A 12,560-nucleotide genomic window follows, 5' to 3' on the forward strand; every position below is an offset into this window, starting at 1 on the left:
CTGGATGGTTTACTGAAGTCTAACTTTAAATCATTTCTGATTTTTTCCATTCGTTGGCCCTAAAGAAACCCTCATCAGCCAAACCTCAAGATTGGGTTTTCTTAATAACAGGTCTTTACTGCATCTTAGTCTTTGGGAGCATGTTCTGACTGAGTCAGACTTAACTTTTATGCACAGGCTTCACATGCTGTATCCATGTCTACAGTGAAACACTTTTTGGGTGGGGAAAAAGACATCTGTTTTAGAAAATCAGTGAATATGCTTGTACGTGATTGTCTCATTTGCACAGTTGACTCAAAACCTTATTTCTGGTTTTATTTGTGTGGAGAAACTTTCAAAGATTACTCTGTTATTTGATTTGGAAAACTGCTTTCGACACAGGCCACAAAACATATTGGATGATAGTGGGATTTTGAGACCCGGAGCTGGCTCACTGTGTCACCTAACCATGCTAACTACTATAGTGTAATAGGACTGCAATTGTTCTGCATTTTACCATGATGAAAGCATGACATGTTGACCTCGTATTAAGCAATGCTGACTATGTAGAATGCATATTATGGGTGATTTCAGGAAAGCCCTTTGTGCAATAGCAGAAATAAAAACCATCACCAGTCACCAATTTATTTTCTTATTTGCATGTCATGTCATAGTAGAGGTGGCATGCTAAGGAGTAAGGAGTCCAGGGTTCATGTCCTGGGTCTTCCCTGCGTGGAGTTTGCATATTCACCCTGTGTCTGAGTGGTTTCCTTTGAGTGCACGTTTTCTCCTACAGTCCAAAGACATGTTTGATGAATTGGCAACGCTAAATTGACCCTAATGTGCGTTTGGTGTGTGTGTGTTTGCCTTGCAACGGACTTGTGCCCAGTCTAGGGTTTATTCCTGCCTTGCGCCCTGTGCTTGATAGGATAGGTTTCAGCACCTCATGCGACCCTGGCCTGGATTAAACAAGTGCGATAATGGCATGACATTTCATAGGAACCAAAGCCTATCATGACAATATTGTACACAAGATAAGAACCAACCCTGCATGATGGAGCAGCCCATTGCAGAGCACACTTACTCAAACTAAGCCAAATGAAAGCACCACTCACCTTAAACTTCAGTAATCAGTAGGGAAAAGACTAATGCAGACATAGGGAAATACATGCATTCTTGTATTAATGTGGAAGTTTGTTTATTTATAGGGCAAAATGCGAAGGGTCAGAGCAGGATCCAGAACAATTCCTAATGGAGTCAAAAGGATGTGGTTATATACAGTGGTAATTATGGACAACTTATACAGTTTTCAGGATGCCCTCTTTGTTCGATTCAGGCTGAAACAGCTTTAAGTCACTAAATCTCACATTTGCTACTACTGTTTATCAGTCTCCCATACTTTAAAGATGTGTATTAAACACTAGTTTTCTGAATAACTGGTGATTTTATCCATTAAAACATACCAACTAAGTAAGGATTTTGGCTCAGTTTCTGAAAATGTTAAAGATGCTGGGCATTGAACAGCATGCTTCTAGAAAAAATGATTTCAAATGACATAATATGCTATGCTATCACTATGCTTTACTGCATAACAGTAGCACTGAAGCAAGATTATCTCTGAATTATTGTATCTGGGAAATGATGGCAAAGCTGGACTACAGATGTTTTAGAGGATGAAGCAGGAAGTCTGAAAAAATGAAAGAAGTAGTACTGTGTGCTCTTTTAAATACCGCTGAATTCTACTGACATATGGTTTGTGGATTAATAAGATGATTTGAAAAACCGCTAAATGCAGCACCAAGTGTGAAGTAACTTACAATATTGATGAAAAAATATTTTAAATTCTGTTTAATTAATTTAGATATGATGTTTCAATGTAAGAGTCCAACAAGCATATTCTTTTTTAAATATAGTGTTGTCACTTTGTCCGATCTCAGTGATAAGGAACAAATGGTATCTATCAGAACCTCATTTTATAGTTTGTATCCAATTAACAGAGTCTGTTTTTGCTATTGTCTATCTCTGAATATCATGTCTGTCTAGTTCTATTAAGGGACTGGTTTTATATGCTCTTCTGGAGCAACTTGTAGGCCTCAGTTCACCTACTGAAGGCCTATATTAACCAGGTATAGCTATTGCCCATCATTTTTATCTTGCACTCCACTCCCTTCCCCTCCACTGTGTTCTCAGTGTCAGGAATAAAGACCCAGACTCCTCATGTCCCCTTACTGTTAAGTACATGCATCAGTCATTCACTTTTTATTTTATACTAGCTGTGTAAAATGCCTGGGCTCCTAGAAACTATTGAAATTGAAATTGAAATGCAGAGTTGATGGTTTCATTTTTGCGGACTTGCTCACCCCTCTTGTATCAGCATCTAAGCAAGTTTCTCTCTCGTTTGTCTTTCCTCGGCGGTTTCACTTTGGTGATGGAGTCGCTTTCTTTCTGCTTCATGTTTTAGCTTTGTAGTTCTTTCTTCTTAAACTCATTAACTTGGGGCTGCCTTGCGGGCTGTTTGAGCTTCATGCTATAGCCTTGCACTTCCTGGCCAGACAGACAGACGCACACACTTCATCGCATAGACGTTTATATATAAGGTAGTATCATTAACAGCTTTAGAAATCACAAGGCAGATTATAATTTAGTAAAGACTACAAAACTGTATCAAATATAAAAACTGACCCACACAATAAAATCACAGGAAATGCAAAAATGAACCCCTGTCAAAAGCTTGAGGTGTAAGATTACATCATGAGATACTTAAGGTGCAAGATACATTTTTAGTGCACTGGGACATCATCAGTTATGTTTCTGGGGTCAATATGGGTTTTATTTCTTTCAATATCAGACCTCCTCACCCAGATGAACTCAGCTTGTGTCCCAGCACCAGCCACCCATTAATCAGCTCTTTTAATCTATAGACATCTAGTGGCTGTAACAGTGGCTTCTGTTATGGATTTTATAACCTTCTTTTTGGCAGCCAACATGAGGCCCAGCCTGCTAAATTATTTGAGGATTGAACATTCTCCAAAGCCCCAACTCAGTCATTTCTCAGCGAGCTTTTCACTCCCACCTCCACTCCACTCCAGTACTCCAGATCCCCCAGTTCCTGGTACTTGCTGTTGTTTCTATCATTAGCTTCTTACAAGTGCTCTTCCCAAGGCACTGTGAGTCCTAGCATGATCACCTGCTTGGTGCAATTTGTAAACATGGTCATATCTGACCGTAAGATTGTTGATACTATGTAGTTTGGCAAGCTTGGCTATCTACCAAGGTCTACTTTTAGATGTCAGTCAAAAACTGTAGGAAGAATGCCAGATGTTGCCTTTGGTTGTTGGCTAAGTAGGACCTTATCTCCAGCTTTGACGAAGGAGATGGGATATTTTTAGAGGATGTTGGCATTTGCTTGCATTTATCACTCCAACAACGCTCTCATCCTTTACTTTCAGAACCTGTTCATGGCACCACCGGTAGTGGCCTTACCTCAGTGACTCGAGTGTCACTCCTCCTCCAGGTATGGAGGTTTGTGTGGCTTTGTAGAACATCATATAAACAATTTGAACAAGGAACTGGACTTGGCCAGTCAGATGTTAGACTAAGAAATCTTTCACTGCAGAACATTCTCCCACCTTGTCTGTCTTCCTTGTTGTCTCAGTCCCACCATCCTGCTCATTCTTTCTTCTTCCACCAAGCTCACACCTTTTCCTGTACCAGCCACCTCCTATCTTGTGTCATTTGGTGAATCCCTAGGCCAGCTCATCCTATTCCTACTGTACCCAGCAAAGCCTTCTGTCTTAGCCTACATTCTGTCACTCCAGTGCTTTGTCAGCCCTCTTTTTTCTACCTGTTTGAACTTCTGTTCCTTGCGGAGGCCACCATTGGGTCTTTCAGCTTCTGCATTGAAGAGCTTCTCTTGTACATGTTGTGATATAAACACAGACGAGACATCATGAAAAGGTTTGGGGCAGCCACCCATATAATATCCCTGGCTGCAAAAGGCTTTTGAAAATAACAGAGTTGTTCACAAGACTGAGTCCAAAACAGAACTGATTCCTTGGTGGTAAGATGGCGGCTTTAAAGGCCCGTATAGGAAGTGACGTCATCTAAGGCCCCAGACCCGGAAGTGACATCATCAAAGGCCCCGGTCCCGGAAGTGATGTTTTCGGAGGAGCTGGAACCTGGCAGATTTTCTCAGGAAAGGTCTGCAGGGAACTGAGAAAGACAGTTAGTGCACCCCGTCGCCCCTGGTCGGATGTGGCATTACCATTACTTAAGCCCTTTAGCTGCCTCCTACTCGCACATGTGTGACAATGTACATGTATTAATTCATTTGTGGCCACTGGCCATTAATTCATTTGTGGCAGTTTTACTCTTTTGGTATCAGAAGAAGATCAGAACATAAAAGAGATAACCACAATAATATCTGGTTATCACAAGGGATGAGAGGAAGAAAAAAAATATGAAGAACCTAACCTCAGTGATCACATTAATACTGACAAATATTTATCTATATTCAATATTTAAATTGTAATAACAGATGAATATGGTACACACGTTTTCCCACCAATGGGCTATTATTTCTTCCAGAGAAGATATCTGCTTTGTGTTTCCAATCCCCAACACCATTTACTAGATAAAGGGTTTAGAAAGGGAATGTAACAAACAAACTTACCCAAAGTTATTCACAAGATCTACATACATTATATAATAATACAAAAAAGCAAATGAAGTAGTGAATAAAAAATGCTTAAATCAGGAGAGCTACATTCTTATAAATTATTTGTTGTATGTAGTCTGTAAGCTGTGTTTTAAGTTGGTTTTACACTGTGATTTTCAAATGCCACAAGTAAAAGTAAGTTTTATCCCAGTCAAAACAGTATGCTTTGTTGTGTCAGGAATGGTTGTCAGTCTGATCTGCATTTCTTTCTGTAAAAGCTCCAAGAGATGGATATTCTCTGAGCTTTCTTAACTCTGGCATTGTATTCATTTGTAAACACAGTTTATTGTTTCTGTGACAGAATGATGTCAAGTGACAACTGGGAATGCAAGTAGTTTTGTACCTCCCTATTCATTCAGCATTAAAATGTATCTTTCCATTTGCATTTGTTTTTCTGTTTGGTGCTGCATTCATTGCCCTTAAAAGCATTTAAAATTATATCAACCACTTATGGACTAGTATTTTTTTGACAATTACTGTATATTGTATCTAGATCCTCTGTAAGTGATTGATATTCACAGACTTTGAAATATTTAAAGTGAACAGGCATTAATAAAATAATGAATTAAAGGCCAAAAAGATAATACCGTAGTCCAAAAATGCAGGATTATTTTGTAGGCTTTTTGAGTAAAAAGTTCATTTAACCAGATTGTTGTTTTCATTTTTAGTGTACAGCGTAGTACAATAGTTTATTGCCAATAAAAGTCATGTGCTTCATGAGCTTTATTTTTATTCCTTAATCATGTTTTTTTCAGTAGAAAAGAAATGTCTGTTCTGGTCATAAGAGCTTTCTGTGAGTTGCCAAAAGCAGGGTGGAAACACATTCGGGGAACAATTGCATATATTTTCATATAATCAAACAGAAAAATTGATGATTAGATGCATAGAATAATAGTCAAAAATGATTGGATGCATAGGATAATAGTCAGCGATCAGCAAGGAAATTAAACATTATATCAGTTACCAACTTGACAGATTTTCAATAGAACAAGGCTAATTTTTAAAAGTCTTAACTATATGTACTAAAAATGTCAGTTTAGAATAAATGTCATTAGTACATCACTGGGATATGGAAGGAAACCATACAACCTGGAAAAAGCTCTGGCAGACATGAGGAGAACATTTTTCAGAGCTTGGATTTGAACAATGGTGCCTCTTTCAGTTCAACTGAATGTTTAGCAAGAAAGCTGAATTTTATAATAGTGGTTAAAAGCATCTGTGTGATAAATGTAGATGGTTGTGTACCATTAAACTGGTGAACTAGCAAGTATTCTATAAAACAAAATGATAATTAAATCAGCAATAAAAGCCTAAACTGGTGTACCTCTAGTAGTTATCAAAGTATTCTTGGCTTTCAGGAATATTTGTGCTAATTTAAAACTTGGACTTTTTTTGCTTCTTACAAGTGCTCAAGATTTAGGCAAAACAAAAAATGTCTTCCTTTGCTCATAAATTAGAACCTTTTACTACTTTTTATTTAAACAAATATGCTTAATTGTGAGAAATTTTCACTGTCTTTCTCTTTTTATAGGAAAAAGGAATGAACTCCACCAATAGAAATGGACAAAGCAAAGAGCTGTATGGATTTCAGTGTCTACCAGGTCAGTGCACTTGTTTGCCAATGGGCCTTCTGCTCCAGTTTCTAAATCAGATATCTGCTGTTTCTTTCAAAGGTCACTTGTATGAAGGATGTAATTGTTTCTTTCATCATGACAAAACTAAACCAGACAAGTCTGATAGCTTTTTTTTCTTTTACATTTTCTCTTTGTTTATAGTGACACCTCTGAGGGATTTCTTTCTTATGCTTTGGTTTTCATTTATGAATTGGTCTTTGTGAAATATAGCCTGTAACTTCCATGTGCCTCCCAGTCTCCATTCATGTAAACAAAACTATTGAGCAAGTTTCTTGTACAAATAATGAATACATACAGAAGGTATGCATAAGATAAAAAAAGGTTTAAGAAAATAACTGGGAAAAAATCTCCAAATAACTGCCACTAAAAAGAAAAGCCGGACCACAGAATCCGTAGGTACAGAAATATGTTGAACTACTTTAGCAATAGCATGGAACTGCTGAAAAGGAATTCATGTAATAAAGAAATACGGTTATGCATGGGTGAAATGGCAATATTTTGAAAATAGTAAGTACTGAGACTAAACATTGTTACAGAAACATTTACTAATGCCAAACATGAACCTGTTTCAGTTTTGGAACTGTATTGTTTTGAAGGATAATGTTTTGTTTTGGTATTTAGTTAGTATTATTATTTTTGTTTAAAATAGTGAATAACATTTTTGTAGGTTATTGTAAAGATATAAGTTACTATACTTCCCTTAACTATATTATCTTAGAACCCCTCTTCTAAAACCTGTGCAAATTAAGATTGTACAAGCTACTTCTTAGTTAATGTCAGAAGCTAGATTGTTTAGAAATACAAATCTCCTTTTGGCTAGGTTTATAGTATATGCTGTTCTGTTTTTGATTATTGCGCCTTTATTTGCATGCAGCCTACATCTGAACCATGCGTTTATACTGACACCTCTCTGAAATGAGCGGCAGGCACAAATAAACAACAATCTATCACAGTTTAATAAGTCTTAAAAACTTCTGAACATGGAAGAAACAAAGTGCACTTTTATTGCTATTTAACTTATTTAACTTATTAAGATATGATTGATTGTCCCTATTTTTTACGTTTTTTATTCTTAAACAAATATTTCATTTGTTTAATGTTTATTGAATTATCCTGCAAAGTGATGTTCCTCAGTAGAATATATGAATCTCATTACCATTTTAAGAACTGAATTTTTTTGCTGCTAGCAGAGTTTGAAAAAAATAGATTGGAATTTGATTTTCAGAAGATCTGGGACTGGATTGGATGAACCTGACATTTTAAATGTTGCTTTTTTTTTAATCCAGGGTTTCTTGTGGAGTGTTCGTTTGGTTCTAATGTGTTACCCATACAGATAGGGTGGTATTGTGATCTTACTTTCATATGTAAAAAAGGATGTTTCTTCTTCAGTTTACATGCTTACACATATTGTTAGGTTAGTGTTCTGGTTTGTATCATTTCCCAGTATGAAATTACAGTTTTTCAGTTAACATGTCTACGCACACTCATGCTAGTATAGTGGTCTACCTTATGTTCCTTTTTCCATATGTTGTGAGGATGGCAAACTGACTATTCTAGTCTATGAATGAACATCAGGAACCACTGCTCCTCACATTTACATTAGAAAGCTATATACAACAGACAGTTGTATATCCCATACATATGTTTTAAAACCAAAAATCAAAGGTAAAAAATCTCAAAGTAGCAGTACATAGTCATGAGGAATAGGAATAAAGCAAGTATTCAGAAACTCATTTATCTGTAGAATGTTTGTTAATTTCAAAAACATTCAATGTGTTGCCAGTTAATGACAGTACAGCAGAGTTGTGAGCATAAATGTGTTTGCACAGTGTGGCATCAGAAGCATGGTTTCCATGGTCATCATACTAATTAGAAAACTATGGAGATATTGGCACAAAACATTATAGACAAATTCAGCCAGTGGCAACATACTGGTCCAGTTGCTTTGAAAAGCATTAACCATACATAGAAAAATATTCTAAATTATGATTAACTTGATCTAGTAAGTGAAATCTACAAAAGAAATGCCAGAAACCAGAAATAAATTATGTACCTCTATCTGAGATTACAGGTCACGGAAGTCTGTGAAGTTGAGAAACATCTTTTAGAAACATATTGGCTAGTTCTAGCTGATGGAAGCTTTTTTAAAGCATGAAAAGAGGTGCATTTCAAAAACGTATCACCTGTTACTTAAATGGTTGTACATTGTTGCCAAGATCAATAATGAAATCCATATAGATGGCTTCCCATTTGCTGTAGTAAACTAGCAGGCAATACTTGGACTGATTTTTGCTTTACAACAGATATCATAAGCTAATATTAATTCACAAATATCCCGGTACTTATTTACCTACCAAAATATCTTTGTAACTGTCCTTGGATTTGTTTGATACCAGGTCGTCCAAACTTAGGTGACAAGTGTACCCAATTTGTAACTCCTCTTTCCTAAATTTCTAAATTTTAGAGTAACATTTCCACTACAAAACTCTGGGTCAACATAAGGCATTGTATGAGCGGAATGGAGGAACATATTTACAGGGGGACAGGAAATTAAATTGTGCCATGCTGGGTAAACAGTGATGCCGTCTGGGAGATTGACGTCATCATTTCGGAACTGGAGGGTAGAAGGAAACCCGGAAGTATGGTGGCTTTATCCTTTTTCCCGGCTTTGTTACGGCGGTGAGTCCTTATTCTGGCTGATGAAACAAGAAGAGAAAGGTTAGTGCACCTCCGTTGTTCCCCGGCAGAAGGATGCCAGGGAAGGGTGTCCAGGCAGTGGTTCTGCCCCCCTGTGTCCGTCTGTTTCAGGACCGGACCCTGGACAAGCAGAAGGGCCTGCTTCATTGGGAACCTGCCCTCACAGGATGGGACACTTCGCTGAAGGATTCTTCGCTGGCGATGGGGCGGCTCCACTTCTGATGGGGGCTACGGAGGTACGAGCGGCTCACTCCAAAAGCGCAAGAAAACCTCGGAGGGGGTGCCGAAGTGGTACGTTCCAGGGTGCCGGCTTGAACCCTGGATACGTAGTAGGACCCACTTCGGGGAAGAATTACCCTCGCGGGTCGTGGTGCTCCGACCGACGTGTCTTCGCTGGTGGTGAGGCAGTGTCACAGCTGGATGGAGGTGGTACCCAGCTGGGACGCCTGAGAAGACAGGAGGAGGGCTGGTTCCTCCTCCAGACCTCCAGGGGGCGACCGCCCTGGAGGCCTCGGGTAAAGAGCTGGGAAGCTCGACCCTGTAGGGACCCGGGGTTACTGCCAGGGAGACCCCAATACCTAGAAGACCCTAGACCTCAGCACTTCCGCCACACCAGGAAGTGCTGGGGGGAAGAGAAAGTAGGGACACCCGGAGTGCTTCTGGAGAGATAGCCAGCACTTCTGCCACACTGGGGCGTGTTGGTGGGAGATTGCCGGGAACACACCTGGAGCACATCCGGGTGCTTATTTAAAGGGGCCGCCTCCATCCAGTCGATGACAAGAGTCGGGTGGAAGAGTGGCAACGTCTGGAGGAGGCAGGAGGTGGTCAGAAGAAAAGAGAAAAAGAGAAAAAAGAAGAACAGAAAGAAGAAGAATGAGAAGGCATTGGATTGGCCAGGACTGAGGGGTATTAGGGGGTTGGTGAGCTGGACTGTATAAGAAATGGAAAATAAACGTGTGGTTGTGGGTGACATTAACGTGTCTGCATGTCTGTGTCCGGGGTGAGGTTCACAATATATATATATATATTGTAAAAGACTTAACAAGAGACAACATAAAGGTTTGGGGTTTCCGGCCCCGTATATTGCAGACAAATCCACACTGCAAATCTGGTCAAAAAATATAAACAAAACAGTTCATATGCGCGACGCCATACAATGCGTCGGTGGCCATTTTATAAGGGAGGAGCCGGAAGTGGAGGAATGCTGGGAAGGAACCGTGAGAGAGGATGGGACTGATGATGTCAAGAAAGATGGCGGAGGAAGGGCGGAAGTAACGTACTGCGGGAATGAGGCTAATGGTGGCGGAGCGTCTTTTTTCCTGGAAGAAAGCAAAGGAGAAAGGTTAGTACCCCGCCAGTCCCTGCCGGCGAACGTCTTCCGAAGCGTGTTAAGGTCCGTCCGCAGTCTCCTATTCGCGCGTGTGTGACGACCCCCCCCCCTTAGCCCAAGACCGTCAGGTAGGGTGGACCTAGCCGAGAGGTCGTGGACGCGAGAGAGGGCATCGGCATTGGCCTGAAGGTTGCCGCGACGATAAGTGACCGTGAACTTATAGGGTTGCAAGTCCAGAAACCACCTGGTGACCAGCGGGTTCGACTCTTTGTGCAGGGACATCCACTGAAGCGCAGCGTGATCAGTCACTACAGTGAATTCGCGACCCAACAGGTAGTAACGGAGATGGGTTACTGCCCACTTAATGGCCAAGGGTTCCCTCTCCACTGCCGCATACCCGGTCTCTCGGTCCAGCAGTTTCCGGCTTAAGTACATCACGGGGTGTTCGACACCATCGACGCTTTGGCTCAACATGGTGCCCAGGCCTGTGTCCGAAGCGTCGGTCTGGAGGATAAAAGGAAGCCCAAAATCAGGGGTCCTTAATACAGGTGCCGACGTTAGGGCCTTTTTTAGGTCACTGAATGCGTGTTCCGCCTTGTCGTTCCATACCACGTGTAGGGGAACGCCCTTCTTTGTTAAATTGGTCAAGGGTGCTGCCCTTTCGGAGAAACCCCAAGAAAGCCTGCACCTGTCTCTTGGTATTCGGACGGGGCCATTCCAGGATGTCTTTGACTTTGGAACATTGGGGTCTCACCTGTCCTCGTCCCACAAGGTAGCCTAAATATTTGGCCTCCTTTAAGCCAAAAAAACATTTACGGGGGTTAATGCGGAGGCCGGCTTTAGCCAGTGTTGCGAGGACAGCAGAGACCTGCAATAGATGCTCCTCTCAGGTGCCGGAATAGATGACGACGTCATCCAGGTAGGCGGCACTATAGGACTGGTGGGGCTTCAGCACTCTATCCACCAGACGTTGAAATGTCGCTGGGGCCCCGTGCAGCCCAAATGGGAGGACCTTGTATTGTCAATGTCCACTAGGGGTGCTAAAGGCCATTTTTTCTTTTGCAGATGCCATTAAGGGAATTCCATGCCTTCTCCATACTTTTTTCTTGCCATCATTCTGGTAGAGGTTGATCTTAGTTTCATCTGTCCAAAGAATGTTTTTCCAGAATTGTGCTGGCTTTTTTAGATGTTCTTTAGCAAAGTTCAATCTAGCCTTTCTATTCTTGAGGTTTATGAGTCGCTTGCACCTTGCAGTGCACCCTCTGTATTTACTTTCATGCAGTCTTCTCTTTATGGTAGACTTGAATATCGATACGCCTACCCCCTGGAGAGTGTTGTTCACTTGGTTGGCTGTTGTGAAGGGGTTTCTCTTCACCATGGAAATGATTCTGTGATCATCTACCACTGTTGTCTTCTATGGACGTTCAGGTCTTTTCGCGTTGCTGAGTTCACCAGTGCTTGCTTTCTTTCCCAGGATGTACCAAACTGTAGATTTTGACACTCGTAATATTGTAGCAATTTCTCGGTTGGGTTTTTTCTGTTTTTGCAGCTTAATGATGGCTTCTTTCACCTGCATGGAGAGCTCCTTTGACCGCATGTTGTCTGTTTACAGAAAAATCTTCCACATGCAAGCACCACACCTCAAATCAACTCCAGGCCTTTTATCTGCTTAATTGATAATGACATAACAACGGACTTGCCCACACCTGCACATGAAATACCCTTTAAATCAATTGTCCAATTACTTTTGAGCCCCTGAAATGAAGGGATTGCGTTACAAAAATGCTTTAGTTGCCTCACATTTTTATGCAATCTTTTTGTTCAGCCCACTGAATTAAAGCTGAAAGTCTGCACTTCAACTACATCTGAGTTGTTTAATTTAAAATTCATTGTGGTAATGTACAGAACCAAAATTAGAAAAAAGTTGTCTCTGTCCAAATATTTATGGAACTAACTATACATAGATAGATACATAGATACATACATACATACATACATACATACGCACATACATACAAGTGTTTCATCGGTGGGAGTAAAGTCACTCTGCAATAAATAATGCCTGGAATAAAACCAGAAGAATAAAATTAGGTATATCTATCTCACTTTAGTCTTTTGCTTCTCTTTCATTTCTCTACTACTGCTTACCCATTACTTACTTACTGCTTATGCTCAGCAGGAGCTAAGATACCGCAAACGTAGT

At 40.4% G+C, this 12,560-nt stretch overlaps 1 protein-coding gene across 2 annotated transcripts in view; it reads left to right on the forward strand.

Annotated features, from left to right (window-relative positions):
- mtmr11 (myotubularin related protein 11) overlaps window positions 1–12,560 on the forward strand; it is a 117,563-nt gene that overhangs the window by 39,461 nt on the left and 65,542 nt on the right. For both annotated transcript variants that reach the window (XM_039751295.1, XM_039751304.1), the window contains exon 2: window positions 6,228–6,297. In XM_039751295.1, coding sequence (XP_039607229.1) covers window positions 6,228–6,297 — 70 coding nt within the window. The remainder of the gene's footprint in view (window positions 1–6,227; window positions 6,298–12,560) is intronic.

This window comes from Polypterus senegalus, chromosome 1 (assembly GCF_016835505.1).
Source record: "Polypterus senegalus isolate Bchr_013 chromosome 1, ASM1683550v1, whole genome shotgun sequence".
NCBI lineage: Eukaryota > Metazoa > Chordata > Cladistia > Polypteriformes > Polypteridae > Polypterus > Polypterus senegalus.